Source organism: Euleptes europaea, chromosome 12, assembly GCF_029931775.1.
Source record: "Euleptes europaea isolate rEulEur1 chromosome 12, rEulEur1.hap1, whole genome shotgun sequence".
Classification (NCBI taxonomy): Eukaryota; Metazoa; Chordata; class Lepidosauria; order Squamata; family Sphaerodactylidae; genus Euleptes; species Euleptes europaea.
In genome coordinates this window covers 10833500-10850057 of record NC_079323.1, presented here as the reverse complement: position 1 = coordinate 10850057, position 16558 = coordinate 10833500, and the positions used below count along the sequence as shown (strand labels likewise).

At 45.2% G+C, this 16558-nt stretch overlaps 1 protein-coding gene across 1 annotated transcript in view; it reads right to left on the bottom strand.

Annotated features, from left to right (window-relative positions):
• Positions 1-15844, bottom strand: part of LOC130485694 (N-acetylated-alpha-linked acidic dipeptidase 2-like) — a 31749-nt gene extending 15905 nt beyond the window's left edge. The window contains exons 1-10 of the mRNA XM_056858933.1: positions 15774-15844; positions 13324-13510; positions 12118-12219; positions 8561-8686; positions 7530-7716; positions 5894-5987; positions 3993-4091; positions 1877-1962; positions 1334-1453; positions 146-228 (exon numbers count right to left, since the gene is read on the bottom strand). Coding sequence (XP_056714911.1) covers positions 146-228; positions 1334-1453; positions 1877-1962; positions 3993-4091; positions 5894-5987; positions 7530-7716; positions 8561-8686; positions 12118-12219; positions 13324-13510; positions 15774-15805 — 1116 coding nt within the window. The 5' untranslated portion in view covers positions 15806-15844. The remainder of the gene's footprint in view (positions 1-145; positions 229-1333; positions 1454-1876; positions 1963-3992; positions 4092-5893; positions 5988-7529; positions 7717-8560; positions 8687-12117; positions 12220-13323; positions 13511-15773) is intronic.
• Between the last annotated feature and the right edge of the window lie 714 nt (positions 15845-16558).

Sequence of the window (16558 nt, the reverse complement as noted above, 5' to 3'; positions counted from 1 at the left end):
TCCATTAACTCCCAGTGAAACTCCCCCACTTTCATGGCCTGACTGGGAACAAGCCATGATCCATTTTAGCTCACTGAGGGCTACTGAGATAGGAAGTCCTTGATATTGTTCAGCCCTAGTTCCTGGCCCCAAGTCAGCTGCTTACCTCTGCCCACTCTGTGGACCCCAATAATCCAAATTCTTCCGCATCCCAGCTGGCAAAAACGATAGTTCTTCTAGGCTTCCAACCTGCATTCACAGAATTCATTATATCAGATCTTGGAAAAACAGAAGCTTTCGCTATAATAAAAAAGCATATCAAAGAGGTTGATTATGATAGCACATCTTTCCGTGCTCATCGCGTTTGCTCCTCTCAGTTTTTCGGAATACCACCACCACGTGGCTTGCCTGCCTATACTTATTACTTGACTCCCTCGTCTCTCTAGCGCCTTCTTTCTAGCCAGATCAAATGCTAACCCTTCTACAAGTTAGCCCACTTTAATATTATTGACCCTTTGATTAGGGAAACGGGCTCCGGTGATGAGGGTGAATGGACTAAAAGGTTCCTGCTTGGAGACGGCTCACCAATCACCACCCAGGTTGCAAAATACTGTGCAGTAGCAATGAAGCTACGTCGCCTTAATGTACTTCCTTAATCTGTGGAAATGTAAAATTGGGTGATTCCTAATTTTGTTGGCCTTGGTTGTAAACATCTACTCTGTATGGTCAGTTTCTGTTTTACCTGTTTTATCTGGCATACTAGCCGCAAATAAAAGTTATTTATTTATCTATTTATCTAACCCTTCTATGGTAATGCGAGGTAGAATTCTGAAGTTACCATATTCAGAAAGGATTTGTCCCTGTGCTTCTGGCTCTATCATAGAGTTGGAAGGGATCACCAGGGTCATCAAGTCCAACCCCCTGCACAATGCAGGAAATTCACAAATACCTCCCCCCCCCCGCACCCCTGGTGACCAGAAGATGGCCAAGATGCCCTCCCTCTTATCATCTGCCTCATTAGCTCATGTGCTCTTGGAATGCCGTTTCTATGAGGACCTTAAAGCATGGTATATCTCTCCTCTTTTAATACATAAATCCAATGCCTCTGTGTCTGATATAATGCCTTTTTTATTAAGTGATAGGGATCCCAAGGCTACATTGGCAGTGGCAAAATTTATCCCAGTCCTTATTGCCCTCAAACATTAGATTTAAAACTACGCTGCTCAAGATCAATGGATCAAGGAGCTTCTAAAGGATAAAGGAAAGGAAAGGAATTCAAGTTACACACGAAAGGTTAGAGCCTTCCGCCAACCATACACTTCCCATTTCCTACTCTGTGAGCACAGTTCGTTACCTTTCTTCACCATCTTGCCAAAGCTCCGGGCCACCTCTTGAAGCACGGCTGCCCCCGTGGTCGGGTCGATCCCGCCAAAGACCCAAGAATCTCTGTGGCCTCCGAAAATAATGTATCTGTCTGGAGGAAGAGAGGGAAAGAAATGCACAAAGGAAGTGGATCTAACGCAGAATATAACCGGCACGCTTTTCTTTCCCGATTCAGATCAGAAATATTTCAAGCGCAGGGGGTAGGAAGGGAAGAACTATAGAATTTTTCACACAAGACAGAAACTCTTATTCTTCACAGCTCTGAGCCACACATCTATAAATAGCATTCTTTTAAAAAAGGAGAGCGAGAGAGAGAGAGAGAGAGAGAGAGAGAGAGAGAGAGAGAGAGAGAGAGAGAGAGAGAGAGAGAGAGAGAGAGAGAGAGTTTTAGCATTTCCAGTTCTTGCCAGGAAATGCAAAGGAAGAGTTACAATGTACTCACCCACTCAAAACGATTACATTTTCCTGTTACTGACCCTTCCCCCTGCTTCAGCGATCATTAAGCAAATCTCACCAGGTTCCACCGCTCCTTGGATGGTCCCGATCACGTTGTAGATGCGTGTCACTTTACTGATTGTGTGAACGTGTATCCTGACTTTTCTGAAGGAGGAAGGAAAAAGAGGCAAAGTAAAGGCGCTGCAAAAGAAGGGTGACGCCAACCAAACTGGGACAAACCAAACGATGGTGACTGAAACACTGACACCAGGGTTGAGGTCAGATTCAGGTGCCTAGGAGAGAAATGCCCAAACGGGGAAGGGCCGTGTCTCAGTGGTAGAGCATCTGTTTGGCATGCAGAAGGTCTCAAGTTCAATCCTTGACATCTCCAGTTAAAGGGACTAGGCAAGTAGGTGATGTGAAAGACCTCTGCCTGAGACCCTGGAGAGCTGCTGCCAGTCTGAGTAGACAATACTGACTTTGATATACCAAGGGCTGACTTTGATGGACCTGTGAGTGACTATATTGAAATGTAAGAGAAACCATGCTGGATCAGAGGAACAGCCCCTCAAGTCTAGCGGCACCCTCTTTGAACACAGGAAGCTGCCTTCTACAATAGGACCCTTGGTCCATCCAGGTCAGTATTGTCTAATCAGGCCAGCGGTGGCTCTCCAGGGTCTCAGGCAGTGGTCTTTCACATCACCTACTTGCCTGGTCCCTTTAACTGGAGATGCCGGGGATTGAACCTGGGACCTTCTGCATGCCAAACAGAGGCTCTACCACTGAGCCACGGCCCCTCCCCTTTGAAACAAGGGTCAAACAGAAGGTCCCTAGGAGGCCTCCCAGGGGGCAAAGGCATCCTGAAGTACACCAATAACAGGAACTGACCCCCCCCCATAGATTACAGCAGGTGTGTAGATGACAGTTCTTTACAAGGCAGGGTAGCCGGATGCTTTAATTTCTGCACTGGCTCTCCACTGTCTAACCAAGAAGAGCTCCTCTTATTAGCTCAGACATCTGGAAAGCAAATTAACTTTGCAATGAACGAGCCCTGCTAATGCAACCAAAGGGGAAATGGAAAACCCTGTGCAGCTCAACAGGTGATGCTTTGCCTGGCACAATTTCCTCCTTACTATAGGCCCTTTCTGATTGACTACACAACATTAAACTCACAGTGAGGACAATCTTCATCAGGGAGAGGCTGTGGCTCAGTGGAAGAGCCTCAGCTTTGCATGCAGAAGGTCCCAGGTTCAATCCCTGGTATCTCCAGCTAAAAGGATCAGGCAGTAGGTGATGTGAAAAACCTCTGCCTGAAACCTTGGACAGCAGCTGCCAGTCTGAAGAAGAAGAGTTGGTTTTATACTAGGGCTGTCAATTTGGTTCGTCCCAAACCGAAAAACCGCCGAATTTCCCCCGATTCGGCGGTTTCCAGTTCGGATGGAACCGAACTTAAAAAAAGTCGGGAAAAGGACGCGCCGAATTTGGCAAGTTCGTGTGAACGCCGAATAAATTCGGCAGGTTCGGCGTTCCTCGAACCTGCCTTTTCCCGCCTTTAGACCACCCTGCCCGGTTTCCTGGGAGGCGCAGATCTGTTTAAAGAGCCCCCCGCGTGCCTTCATGGAAGGCCTGCGTGGGGGCCGAATTTTCCCCCTCGCTCCGGATCTTGCACCGAATTTCGTGGATCCGAAGCGAGGGAGTTCGGACTTTGGCACGTCCAGAATTTAAAAGGGTCGAATTTTGCCGAAGCCGAACTTTACCGAATTTTTTTTTCAACAGCCCTATTTTAAACCCCACTTGTCTCTACCTTTAAGGACACTCAAAGCGGCTTACAATCGTCTTCCCTTACCCTCCCCACAACAGGCACTTTGTGAGGTAGGTGGGGCTGAGAGAGTTTGGAGAGAACTGTGACTAGCCCAAGGTCACCCAGCAGGCTTCATGTGTAGGAGTGGAGAAACCAACCCGGTTCACCAATTAGAGTCCACTGTTCATATGGAGGAGTGGGGAATCAAACCTGGTTCTCCAGGTTAGAGTCTACCGCTCTTAACCACTACATTACAGTGACTCCACACTGAGTAGACATTACTGACCTTGATGAACCAAGGATTGGATTCAATATAAGGCAGCTTCAAGTGTTCATTTATGGACTTGGTTTGGGTATGAGTGGCAGGAAAAGGGCAAAAAATGCTCAGACTGACCTTACAGAGTAACTGCCTGAGAATCCAGGTCCAATGTTATAGGACACATTGAGATTTCCCTTCCAGGTCTTGTCTGGGGCTGCAGGGCCTCCCATGAAACTGTGGTAGGGACATCAAGGCAAACAATCATTGTGTGATAATAAAAGTGTCATCTCTCAGCAGCATCTGGAGCGGGAGGTCATGGATGCTGCAGGACAGCAGGACAAAGCAGCGGGAAAGAAAGCGCCCAGTGGACAAACTCAGGTCTTCTACCTTCCTGACTCATTTCTCTGTGGCTGCTGCCCTCTGTGCCTTCTATATGGGTTAGTGGCAGAGTATCTGCTTTGCATGCCAAAGGTCCCATGTTCAACCCCCGCCATCCACCATACCTGAAGCAGCAAGCTTTTTCTGCTGCTCCATGCAACCCTCTCTGTATGCAGGAAACTTAGAGGGGAGGTATTCCTGAATAACATTTGCATTTTGGTATTTGCATGTCACAGCAAAACCCAGTAGATGTAATCACATTTAACAAGTCAGGTACAAACTATGGTTTAGAATCCCTATTTAGCGCCCACCACAGTTTGTTGGGCCCTGACCTGGATGGCCCAGGCTAGCCTGATCTCGTCAGATCTCAGAAGCTAAGCAGGGTCAGCCCTGGTTAGTATTTGGATGGGAGACCACCAAGGATTACCATGGTTGCTGTGCAGAGGAAGGCACTGGCAAACCACCTCTGACAGTCTCTTGCCATGAAAACCCCCCAAAAGGGGTCGCCATAAGTCGGCTGCGACTTGAAGGCACTTTACACACACACACACACACACACACACACACAGTTTGTTGGGCAGCCTAAACTCAAATATAGGTTGAGTATCCCTTATCCAGACTGCTTGGGACCAGAAGTGGTCCGTATTTTGGATCTTTTTGTATATTGGAATATTTTGGATTTTTTGCACATACATAATGTGATATCTTGGGGATGGGATCCAAATTCATTTATGTTTTATATAGAAGAAGAAGAGTTGGTTTTTATATGCCGATTTTCTCTTCCACTTAAGGACTAGCCCAGGGTCACTCAGCTGGCTTCATGTGTAGGAGTGGGGAAACCAACCCGGTTCATCAGATTAGCCTCTGCTGCTTATGTGGAGGAGTAGGGAATCAAACCCGGTTCTCCAGATTAGAGTCCACCGCTCCAAACCACCGCTCTTAACCACTACCCCATGCTGGTTCTCTTAATACACATAGCCTGAATGTAATTTTAAACAATATTTTTAATACTTTTGTGTACACTGAACCATCAGAAAGCAGATGTATAACTATCTCACCAGAATACCTGTATCAGCTGTTAAACGAGAGAAACAACAAAAGAACTAACAACAGCAGGCTTTCAGTCTCCAACTACGATGCAGTGTACACTATTTAATTTTTTTAGAATATGGGATGTCCGGATAAGGGATACTCTACCTGTATCACACTAAACCACAGCTCAGTGATGCTGTGATTTGCAAATTGTGGCTTACTGTGCCATCCCAACGTAGCCAAAGTCTATCAACAGCTGTTAATCAGGATTGTTAAATAGATCCTCCATATTATGAAGCAGTATATCCTTAAATGCCAGATGCCTGACAAATAACCAGGGAAAAAACATTGCCCTCATTCTCAGTTTATGACATTTCCCAGGGGTGCCTGGTTGGATGCTTTGGAAGCAGAATGCTAGACTAGAGGAAGCCTGGTCGGTTTCAACATGACTATTCTTAGGTGTTTTAAATTAAAAGCTGTCAAGCAACCTAATCTCCTTATTTGTTTTCCAGATTCCCTCGCCCCCATAAATCAGGGCAAAGCATTGAAATCATCATGTTAAACAAACCCTTCCCCCCCCTTCTCCCTTGCGCACATGAGCACTGAGGTCAATTAAATCCACATACCGTAATAGTATTTCCGCATCGTGGTACCCGATGGGATGAACAGGGATTCTGGGAATCCCGACTCCATCGTCAACTTCGTACCTGAAGGTGTACTCTGAGAAATTAAAAACAGCTTGAGATAACCGGGATGCTTAGAAATCCAGATGCAGGCAAAATCACACAGTGTGGGACAAATCAGAAGCAGCCGTCTTTAAATTACGAGAGGGTGCATCCACAATCGGAGTGATTAAAGAGGACTGGGAGGACTGGTATCCCCATCTTTCGCTGAATGCTCGTGGATGTCAGGGGCCTGTGGCAGCTCGGAAGGGAGTATTTTCTAATCCCGTAACCTCCAAATCTCAAAATGTCCTGAGCAAGAAAGCACTGCGCAAAAATCTGGCCAATTTAAGAGCTCATTCGTCTCGGCCTTTACTTGTTCTTCCACTGGAACCCAAAAGGGCAAACAGGAAGATGCCAAAAACAAAAGAAGTTTGGGACTCTGAAGGCACAACTCTCACAGGAATAACTAGACAGATCGGCACAGTTAGCAAATCTTTAACCGAATGCAGGGTATATTTCTATAGGATTAGGGAGATCTTGAGAGCCAGCGTGATGTAGCAGTTTAGGTGTCGGACTAGGATCTGGGAAACTAACAGCGCATTCCTGACTTGGCGGCGTTCAGGGATAGCGGGGAGGAGGCACCACTGTGGACATATGCAAAAGTGCCTGCGGTTTGCCATTGCCTTCCTCTGCAGTCTTCCTTGGAGGTCTCCCATCCAAGTATCGACCTTGCTCAGCTTCTGAGATCTGATGAGATGAGGCTATATCATGCATCCTTCCTTCCCAAACCAACACAAGGGGAAGGTAAAGAAGAGCCAGGGATGATGGCAGCAACAGCTGTGCAGGAAGGAAGAGAGCCAGTGGTGGAGGAGGTAGAAGGGAGAGCTGGAGCCGACAGTAAAGAAAGGGTTAAAATGAGTCACTTGTATACTGGATGATTTAAATGGTTCATTGGGCTAAACAAAGAATATTAAATTGGACTGGCAACAGGCAACTTGTTATAATGTGATGATTCATAAAAGTCAACCACTTCTCCTTTGAATCAAGGGTTTCATAATGCTTTCATAAATTCCAATGGTCACCACTATCAGTTCATTTTAGATCAGGTTTCTCTTTGCTGTAGAAAACAGTACAAGCTTCAGCATGGTGTAGCGGTTAAGAGAAGCGGACTCTAATCTGGTGAACCGGGTTCGATTCCCCACTCCTCCACATGCAGCCTGCTGGGTGACCTTGGGCTTGTCACAGTTCTCTCTGAACTCTCTCAGCCCCACCTACCTCACAAGGTGCCTGTTGTGGGGAGGGGAAGGGAAGGCGATCATAAGCCACTTTGAGACTTCATAAAGGTAGAGAAAAGAGGGGTATAAAAACCAACTCTTCTTCTTTCACAAATCCCAGTGGCTACACCATCAGTTCAGTTTTCATCAGGTAACTCTTGCTGTCGAAAACTGTACAAGCTTCACCTGATCTGCACAGCCACCCAAAGCAAACCAAGGAGCGACTTGGGGGTACGCAAACATTATCCCCCCCAAACCCCAGCATAAACCAAACAACAGTAATTGTGACATGATCATTGTCACTCAAAGCTACTATCACTCACCTTTCGCTGGATACCCTGGGGTGAGAGGATCTCCAGCACCATTTAAATTTAACACATTCCCACGCTGGACTCCTCCTCCGGGAAGGTTCCACCCGTCTGGATAGGGATTCACTCCAGGTGCACAATAATCGGCAGGGTCTGAGTAAAGGACAATCCCTTTAGCTCCAGCTAACATGGCATTTTTAACCTACAGAGCAGTCAAACATTAAGAGGTTGTTTTCAACATTCGACAAGATTTAGTAGTAGCGTTCTTGTGTGTCGGGGTCGGAAACTTTTAACCCCCAGGGTCCCAACATTTGATCTGGACTGCAGGCTTTTAAATAGTTTAACTTGATCAAGCAATCTTCACGCAAGGCATAGTCAAATTGTGGAACTCCCTGCCCCAGGATGTGGTGATGGCTGCCAACTTGGAAGGCTTTAAGAGGGGAGTGGACGTGTTCCTGGAGGAGAGGGCTATTCATGGCTACTAGTCCAAATGGATACTAGTCATGATGCAAACCTATTCTCTTGCCAGGATCAGAAGAGCATGCCTAGCAGATCTGTGGAACACAGGCAGGATAAATGCTGCTGCAGTCGTCTTGTTTGTGGCTTCCTAGAGGCACCTGGTTGGCCACGGTGTGAACAGACTGCTGGACTCGATGGGCCTTGGTCTGATCCACCATGGCCTTACTTATGTTCTTATGTCCTTATGAAGTATACGCTACAATTCACACAAAAAATGTTACAAGTGAGGGCTTGATACTCCTCAAGGGAATTCACCTCATTAAGAGTGAAAAGTCATGTGGAGCACAGAGTTGTCGAAGACTGAAAAGAAACATCTCTTCCCCCACCCCGAACATTTTGACCTGTACTTCTCTGGTTCAGAACCTTCAGAAAATACACAAAACTTTGAAGCCGGGGCCAAATATCTGTTTTGAACACCAGTGACCTTTCTAAGGTCACCTTCACCAGTCCACTGAAACCTGGACTGGTACCACTGAGGAGAAGGAAAGATGGGGGAACAAGAGAAAACGCACACGATGCTAACTTACTTTATTTCCCCTGAAGATCTTTCCATAACGGGCAATGACAATCTTTCCCGTACAGTTGATTCCCATCTCTCGCTCCAACGTGAAAAAGTCTTCGGTGCGTCCATAATTAACGTACACCAGATCTGCCTTTTCAGAAGCAAGAAGAAAAATCACACGTTTTTGTCATTCTAACTCAAACCATTTCTAAAACATGTACATTTGGCATCTATTACGCTTTTGAAAAGCGATATTGTTTGACATCTCCACTGTGAAGTAATGCATATAACATCTGTAGATAATGCTTTAGAGTTGTGAATTGTTTAAAAGGTAGGGAAGTTAGCTGGGACAGTGGTTTAAGAAAGAGGGCTTTTTTTTTCTTTTTAGGTGACCCCATAGAGTTTTCAAGGCAGGAGAGGTGGTTTGCCATCATCTTCCTTTGCATAGCGACCCTGGTGTTCCTGTCTTGATTCATGCTGTTGATGTGACTAGGCTCTTAGAAAAGACCATTTCCTGAGAAATGATATATTATCTTATTCAGCCAGTCACCAAAGCAAGAATCAATGATTTACTTACTTTTAAAAAGCAAGTCTTTTTCTTGAAGTGTGCCAAATAAATTTATAAACAATGGGTTTCATTTTACCATTTATTTCACATAAAATATATCTCTGAACATTTACACACTCTTAAAAACACGTCATAAAGTACAAACATTATGATTCTTTTACATGTTCATTTATGCAAGCAGTTTCAAACAATCTTTATAAGCAATTTCTCTATTTAGGTTTTCAAACCTTATACCTGTAATGCACTTCATCCAGGAATATATCAGTTACAGAAATCCTGTCAAAAGATGATTAGTACAATGGGAAAAGACCAGTTATAGTTAAAAGCATCTTAATTCAAAGTACCTAGAATATAAAACATAAGTTGTAATAAACCAAGTACAACCTTATATTATTTCTAAATCTCTCCAGCTCATATGCTTAGCTTAGGGAGATTTATAAAGGTCTTAACTCATGTTTAGGATATTCAAACCTTTTCTGTAAGAACATAGAATCTTCCCCAATGTTTCTATGTTCTTGTAATATCTTTGGTATATGCAAAATATCAGAAAATCTCTGGTTTCTAATTCTTATAAGAGCTGAAGTCCAAAAGCTCTTTAAGTATTTCATGTTAGATTAAGAAACCATAGAGAATTCTTATATTGGTCATAGCCTATGGAAAGGCCTCTGATCCATGTTAGGAACAGGATTATGTATATGCAAAGCTGAAGTCAGTCAGTGCTTTTATAGCTATGTGTAGCTTTAATATACAAGAGTTCTTACTTACAACTCTGTTTTGAGGTCTCTCTGATTATGCCAATCTTAGACAGAACCTTTATATGTGAACCTATAGTTCTGTGTTAGAGCTCAACAGCTCCATGGATTAAGGTCCATGTATATACTATACTGTGTATGTACTATCTTTGTAACTGAATGCAGAAGCATCCCCTGCCCGTTGGGGAAACCTCTGGCTCATACCCTGAGAGATATCTCTGGTTGCTTAGAGGAATCATGTTTCTAATCTCTTCAGTTCTGTGACTTGGGTTTCACAACTTCCTTGTTTCTTAAGGAAAGCCAAGCTGGACTATTTAGATCTTTTAGTGAGAACCCATTAATCCTTGCTGGAGTTAATGAGATGTCAGTGTTCCAAATATGGAATGATCCAATACTCTTAGGCCCACAGTAAGGTTAGTAGGTTTTCTAAGAGTCTCCATCCTTATGGAATAGTCTGCAAGAAGTCATTTCAGACATCAAGCCTTAGCATGTCATCTTGAAATGCAACCTCCCTCAAGAGGAGTCTTTCCCATTCTCACAAGAAGTCTTGTGAAATGTTAGAGTCCCATCTCATGTAAGAAATGGAAGGATAGAATGTCATAGCCAGACAACCAGTGTTGTCCTCTACCAATCATTCTTCCAGGTTTTACATCATTGAGATGTGTGGAGAGAGTGAGGTCAGACAGCCTAAGCCATCTTCCATCAACTCCTTAATTTCTACATCTTCATGCAAGAGATGAAGAGAGTGAGGCCAGACGACCAGTGTCGTCCTCCACCAACTCTGTCAGGTTTTACATCTTAGAGATGTGGGGAGAGTGAGGCCAGACGACCAGTGTCGTCCTCCACCAACTCTCCTAACTACTGGCTGTGCAGTTCTCCCTTATATTCAATCCAGCTCAGTGTTATCTGATATGTGGGTGCCCCTGCACCTGTGGAGTTTGGGATAAAGAACCAGCGACCTTAAAGTGCTTGCCTTCTGCACCTGTGGAATAAAGAGTTATGATACTTGACAAGGCATTAATACTGCATCCTTGTAAGACCATATTTGGACATCCACATCCTCTGTGTCTATTTTACTAAACCATAAACTATTAGTTTTTAGCTTCACAAGTACATTATATACTCAATTTTAACATCATTGTCACCTCCCGCACAAGACACATTTAATACATTCATTTGTAAATCAATAATATAATGTTAACACCTTTAAATCATAAAACATAATGATATGCCTACATTGCCTTGACTAGCCTTGCAGTTTAGAGGTTAGAACTTTACTACCCCATTACATCATACAGCATCTGCCCATTTCACAATCAGCAGTGTCCTGAGGCATATTCTTCCTTCCTCCTCTTCTTATCTGTCCTTACTCCAAGACTTAGGGGAGAAAGACCCTCAGTTAGTGGAACTGTCCAAGACAGTAAGATAGCTGGCTTATGTCCTTGCAGCTGTATGTTTATCTTATCCAGATCAGAAAGGCTTTTATTCTTAACATTTTAGCTCCATATGAATGTCTGGTAGGCAAATTTCGTATTTAACTCACCGTAGCCTATGACATTCCTTGGTGGTCTCTCAACCAAGTACTAACCAGGGCTGACCCTGCTTTGTTTCTGAAATCTGTCGAGATAGGGCTAGCCTGGGCCATCCAGGTCAGGGCATGATCACAAATAGTGCTTGCTAAAATCATAGAATCATAGAGCTGGAAGAGACCACCAAGGTCATCTAGTCCAACCCCCTGCACAATGCAGGAATTTCATAACTTCCTCCCCCCCACACACACCCAGTGACCCCTACTCCTTGCCCAGAAGATGGCCAAGATGCCCTCCCTCTCATGATCTGCCTAAGGTCATAGAATCAGCATTGCTGACAGATGGCCATCTAGCCTCTGCTTAAAAACCTCCAGGGAAGGAGAGCTCATCACCTCCCGAGGAAGCTATCCACAGAGGAACCAGAGTTCACCACCTCCCGAGGAAACTATTCCACAGAGGAAACGCTCTAACTGTTAGAAAATTCTTCCTAATGTCTACCCATCGTGTTCTTGACCTCAGGCAGAAAAGGTCACAGCAGGAAAATTAAGTCAAGCTTAGAAAAGTTCTCAAAATTCAATTTGCAAAAAAAAAAAAAAAAAAAAGGCTGGGTATAGTTGTAAACACCCAGTCATGGCCCAAACCACCCTGGACCCAAATTAAAGAAGAACAACTGTGGGACGTGCACAATCCATACAGATGACCAATGGAGAACTGGTGGTTCTCTGGAACTTACCGTTAACACGCCTTGTGGTGAAAAAGCGTTATAAGGTGGCAACACCCCAGAAATGTTTTCATACCCCGGAGGAGGAGCCTCAAAGAGTGATGTGTTGAAAACCTATTCCAAATATATATATATATATATATTAAAAAAACATGTACACAGAGAAGGAGCTGAAACAGAATTTTACAATTTGGCAACATTTCAGAATTTGAGGTAGAATCTGAACCTCAGAGAGGTTCCCCATTTTGGTTTTGAAATTTGATTTAGGATTTTAAAAAAAAGTCGGGCACAATTCACTCATTTTCAAGTTATTTCCAAATCATCGATTTAAGTTCTTCGGCGTGACATCCTGAGGAGGGCTACACGCTTCTAAGCCCGATGGTGGCACAGTAAGGGGCAAACAAGACACTACGGTGATCACAGATCAGGCACCACTTCTGAGAAGAATTTGGCCATTTCAAAAGTGCCGTGAGGGCCTGATCCCACACGGTGGGACCAGGTGGTTTTGTCTTCCCCGCCTATGCACTTTTGGCGGTGGAAAGGGCCCTCAAGTCACAGCCGACGTCTGGCGACTCTTCATGGGGTTTTCAAGGTTCAGAGGTAGTTTGCCATTGCCTGCCTCTGCATAGCAGCGCTTGGTCTCCCATCCAAATACTAACTGGGGCTGACCATACTTAGCTTCTGAGATCTGACAACATCAGTGTAGCCTGGTCCATGTAGGTCACGGCCCACTAGGGTTGCCAGGTCCCTCTTCGCCACCACAGGAGGTTTTGGGGGTGGAGTCTGAGGAGAGCAGGGTTTGGGGAGGGGCTTCAATGCCATAGAGTCCAATGGACAAAGCGGCCATTGTCTCCAGGGGAACTCTATGTCTATCGGCTGGAGATCAGTTGTAATAGCAGTTGTAATAGCTGGTACCTGGAGGTTACTCAGATGTAGACATAGGGAAATCCATTCCCTTCATCTGGTCAAGTATGGTCTAAAGTCAACCTGCCAAGGCCTTTTTGCTCGCGTGTCAGCTTCACCCATTCCAGGGAAGCGTGAGATGCATTCCTGATATCATAAACATCAGTCGCCCTCAAAAAAATATCAAAGAATCTACTTTCTTCCGGTCAGCTCAAACACTGCCCTCCCCAGGCTCCACCCCGAAATCTCCGGGAATTTCCCACCCCGGATACGGCAACCTTATTCTGCACTGTTTAACGGCTTAACCGGGGTCACCTCGTTTCCACGTTCATCCGTAATGGACACATAGTTGGGGGCGCTTTCATTCGGGTAGGAAAGCAGGACGTCGTAGTGCACCAGCTCGGCCGTGTCCAGGCCGAATTCCTTCCACTGGGCTTGGATTTCCTTTGCCAGGAGAAGATTCTGCTCCGTTCCCGCCACGTGAGGGAGTTTTGTGAAAGAGCTAAAAGAGATGCAGGAAAAATGCAACGTGATCGAGGGTGGAGCAGTTGGACCCTTTTGCGAGTTTTGCCTCCATTTACCCTCACAAACAACCCTGTGTGAGGAAGGCTCGGCTGAGTGAGAACGACTGGCCCAACATCTGTCGGGTACATTTTTTTTTAATCATGCCTTTCCATTTAAAGACATCAGGGTATTGCATACAAGTTTCCCTTTCCCATTTTGTCTTCACAACAACCCTGTAAGTTAGGTCAGGAGGAGGAAGTGGATGTCCTAAGGTTACCTAATGAGTTTTATGGTGGCAGCAACCCTGTGCTTTCTTAGGCCTCATACAGTACTCTAACTGATAGTCACATGGGTGGTCTCAAGGAACAGTCCACATGGTTAAAAACTTTCTGCAGAGCCTAAAATCAGAATGTTAGCACATTAAATAAACGAAATGATACTGCAGAATGAAAACATGGCACTTCCGATATTGAGCTTACTATGTCAGTCTACTTGGGAGCAGCAAATGCTACCACAAGAGCCCCTAAAGCCCCCCCTTCTTCACTTGAAACTCCTGTCTTCTGAACAGTTTTTCTGCAAAAGAAAACCAACCTAACCTGGCCTCAGGGCTCTGGGAATTGACCTCCCCCTAAGAAAGAAGAAACTCATCCCTCCTTTCCCCTACTGGAGAAGAAGATGGTTTTTATATGCTGACTTTCTCTACCTTTTCTAAGGAGTCTCAAACCAGCTTACAATCACCTTCCCTTCCCCTCCCCACAACAGACACCTTGTGAGGTGGGGGGGGGGGCTGAGAGAGCTCTTAAGAGAACTGTGAGTAGCCCAAAATCACCCAGCTGGCTTCATGTGTAGGAGTGGGGGAACCAACCCGGTTCCCCAGATGAGCCTCCGCCGCTCATGTGGAGTGGGGGATCAAACCCGGTTCTCCAGATCAGAGTCCACTGCTCCAAACCACCGCTCTTAACCACTCCACCACACTGGACTTCCTTGGTGGTCTCCCGTCCAAGTACAAACCAGGGCTGACCCTACTTGGCTTCTGAGATCTGAAAGACTGGGCTAGCCTAGGCCATGCAGTTCAGGGCAAATGAAGGTTCTGCAAGGGCTCTTTTACGGCCTTTAATGGTTTTTATTTTTATTGTGAACTGGAACCACTCTGCTAGAGCTCACAGCTGCATACTGTCTTTGGAAGCCGTGGTCCGAAACCAAGTGAGACTTGTTAAGTGCTACCTGAAATAATTTAACGGAGGGAAGGTCGTGTCAAGTAACAATACATCAGATATATTTCCCAGTCATCCATGCCAGATTCTCAGCTGGGTGAACATGTCAATGAGCGAAACGGAGTTTCTGTAGATGAAACCAGACACTGGAGTTCAAGGGACAACAGCAAGAATTGAGGCCCAGACTCCAAAAGGAGACTCTGGAGTTTAATGATTAATTGGTGCATAAACTCAACGACTGTGATGGTTAGGCTGCTGTGGTTTTTTATTTTTTTTGCTGTCAAGTCACAGCTGACTTATGGAAACCCTGTCGGGGTTTTCCAGTGGTGCACACTGACACTTTTCCTGGCACCTGCCAAGTGGGTTGAGAAAGTGGAAGGGGCCAGGCGGGGCTTTTGCCCAGCAAAGATTCTACCGTAAATGGAGAATTGACTGGCTGGGCAGATTTTTGAAAACATTGCTTTGGCAGCAGCCGCCATAACAGCACAAGGAACTTCACAGTGTGCCTGAAGGTAAATGACAGCCGTCATTTTGTGGCTGTGCCCACCACACTCTGCCAAAATTTCAAAGGAGCCAAAAGGTTTGGGGACCCCTGGTCTATGTCCTTTTAAAATGCTCAGAAGGGCGAGAGCCAGTGTGGTGTAGTGGTTAAGAGCAGTGGCGTGGAGAGGTGGACTCTTATCTGGAGAACTGGTTTGGTTCCCCGCTCCTCCCCATGAGCGGCGGACTCTAATCTGGAGAGCCAGGTTGGTTTCCCCACTCCTAGTCTTCTAGGTGACCTTGGGCTTGTCACAGCTCAGCCCCACCTACCTCACAAGGGTGCCTGTTGTGGGGAGGGGAAGAGAAGGTGATTGTAAGCCGGTTTGAGTCTTCCTTAAGTGGTAGAGAAAGTCGGCATATAAAAACCAACTCTTCTTCTTACTCTTCTTCCTCCTCCTCCTTCAGGTTGTCTCTCCCAGTGCTCTAAATGTTCAGAGAGAACCCGGCAGCTGGTTTTGGATCTTATCAGCAGAAGCAGTTTGGGATCAAAGGAAGACGCTAGCTTACCGCAGAAACTCCTTGATGTCGTCGGCTTTCATTTCTGCAAGCAGTTGCCTTCGAGCATCCTGATAGCTGTCTGGTGGGCCTGATGATTGGCGGGCAGATTTCACGCTCCAGCCTGCAAAGTGTCACAACAAGCCGTGATTAACTTTTCAGTCTTTCTGCTGCCGCCAGAATTAAGCCCTTTTATGTCTCACCGATGACAATGGAAGATATAAACACATGCTTAATTTCCCCCCCAAAGGTGCTTAACTATGGGTAAATTCCAGATGGGTTGGTCTGTAGTAGGAGAATGAAGCAGGAGTCCTATGACTCCTTAAAGATTAGCACCAAGTACTCTTTTATGAGTCAAAGCTCACTTCATCAGATGAATTGGAGTATATATACAACAGAAAGGGGAGGGTAACAAAGGGAGGCCGGTTAAAACCAGATCCAATCCAGAGCGTACAATGAGCAAAATGTGTCCTTAATCTCTAAATCTCTCTAGACCAGGGCTTCTAAAATTTTTCCCACTCGCAACCCCTTTTCGCCCAAGAAATTTTTACGCGACCCCAGGTATATAGGTATATAAAATAGGTATACAAAGCAAACATTTACTGATAATAAATCATAAAGAAATTTATTTTAAAACAATTCTTTGATATGCATATAATTTTACCATTTATTAAAGATGAAAGCAAATTTGCATACTGCTGCCAAATTTTTTGCAACCCCCACATTCAGTTATGCGACCCCATATGGGGTCGCAACCCACAGTTTAAGAACCTTTGCTCTAGACCACAGGGCTGCCC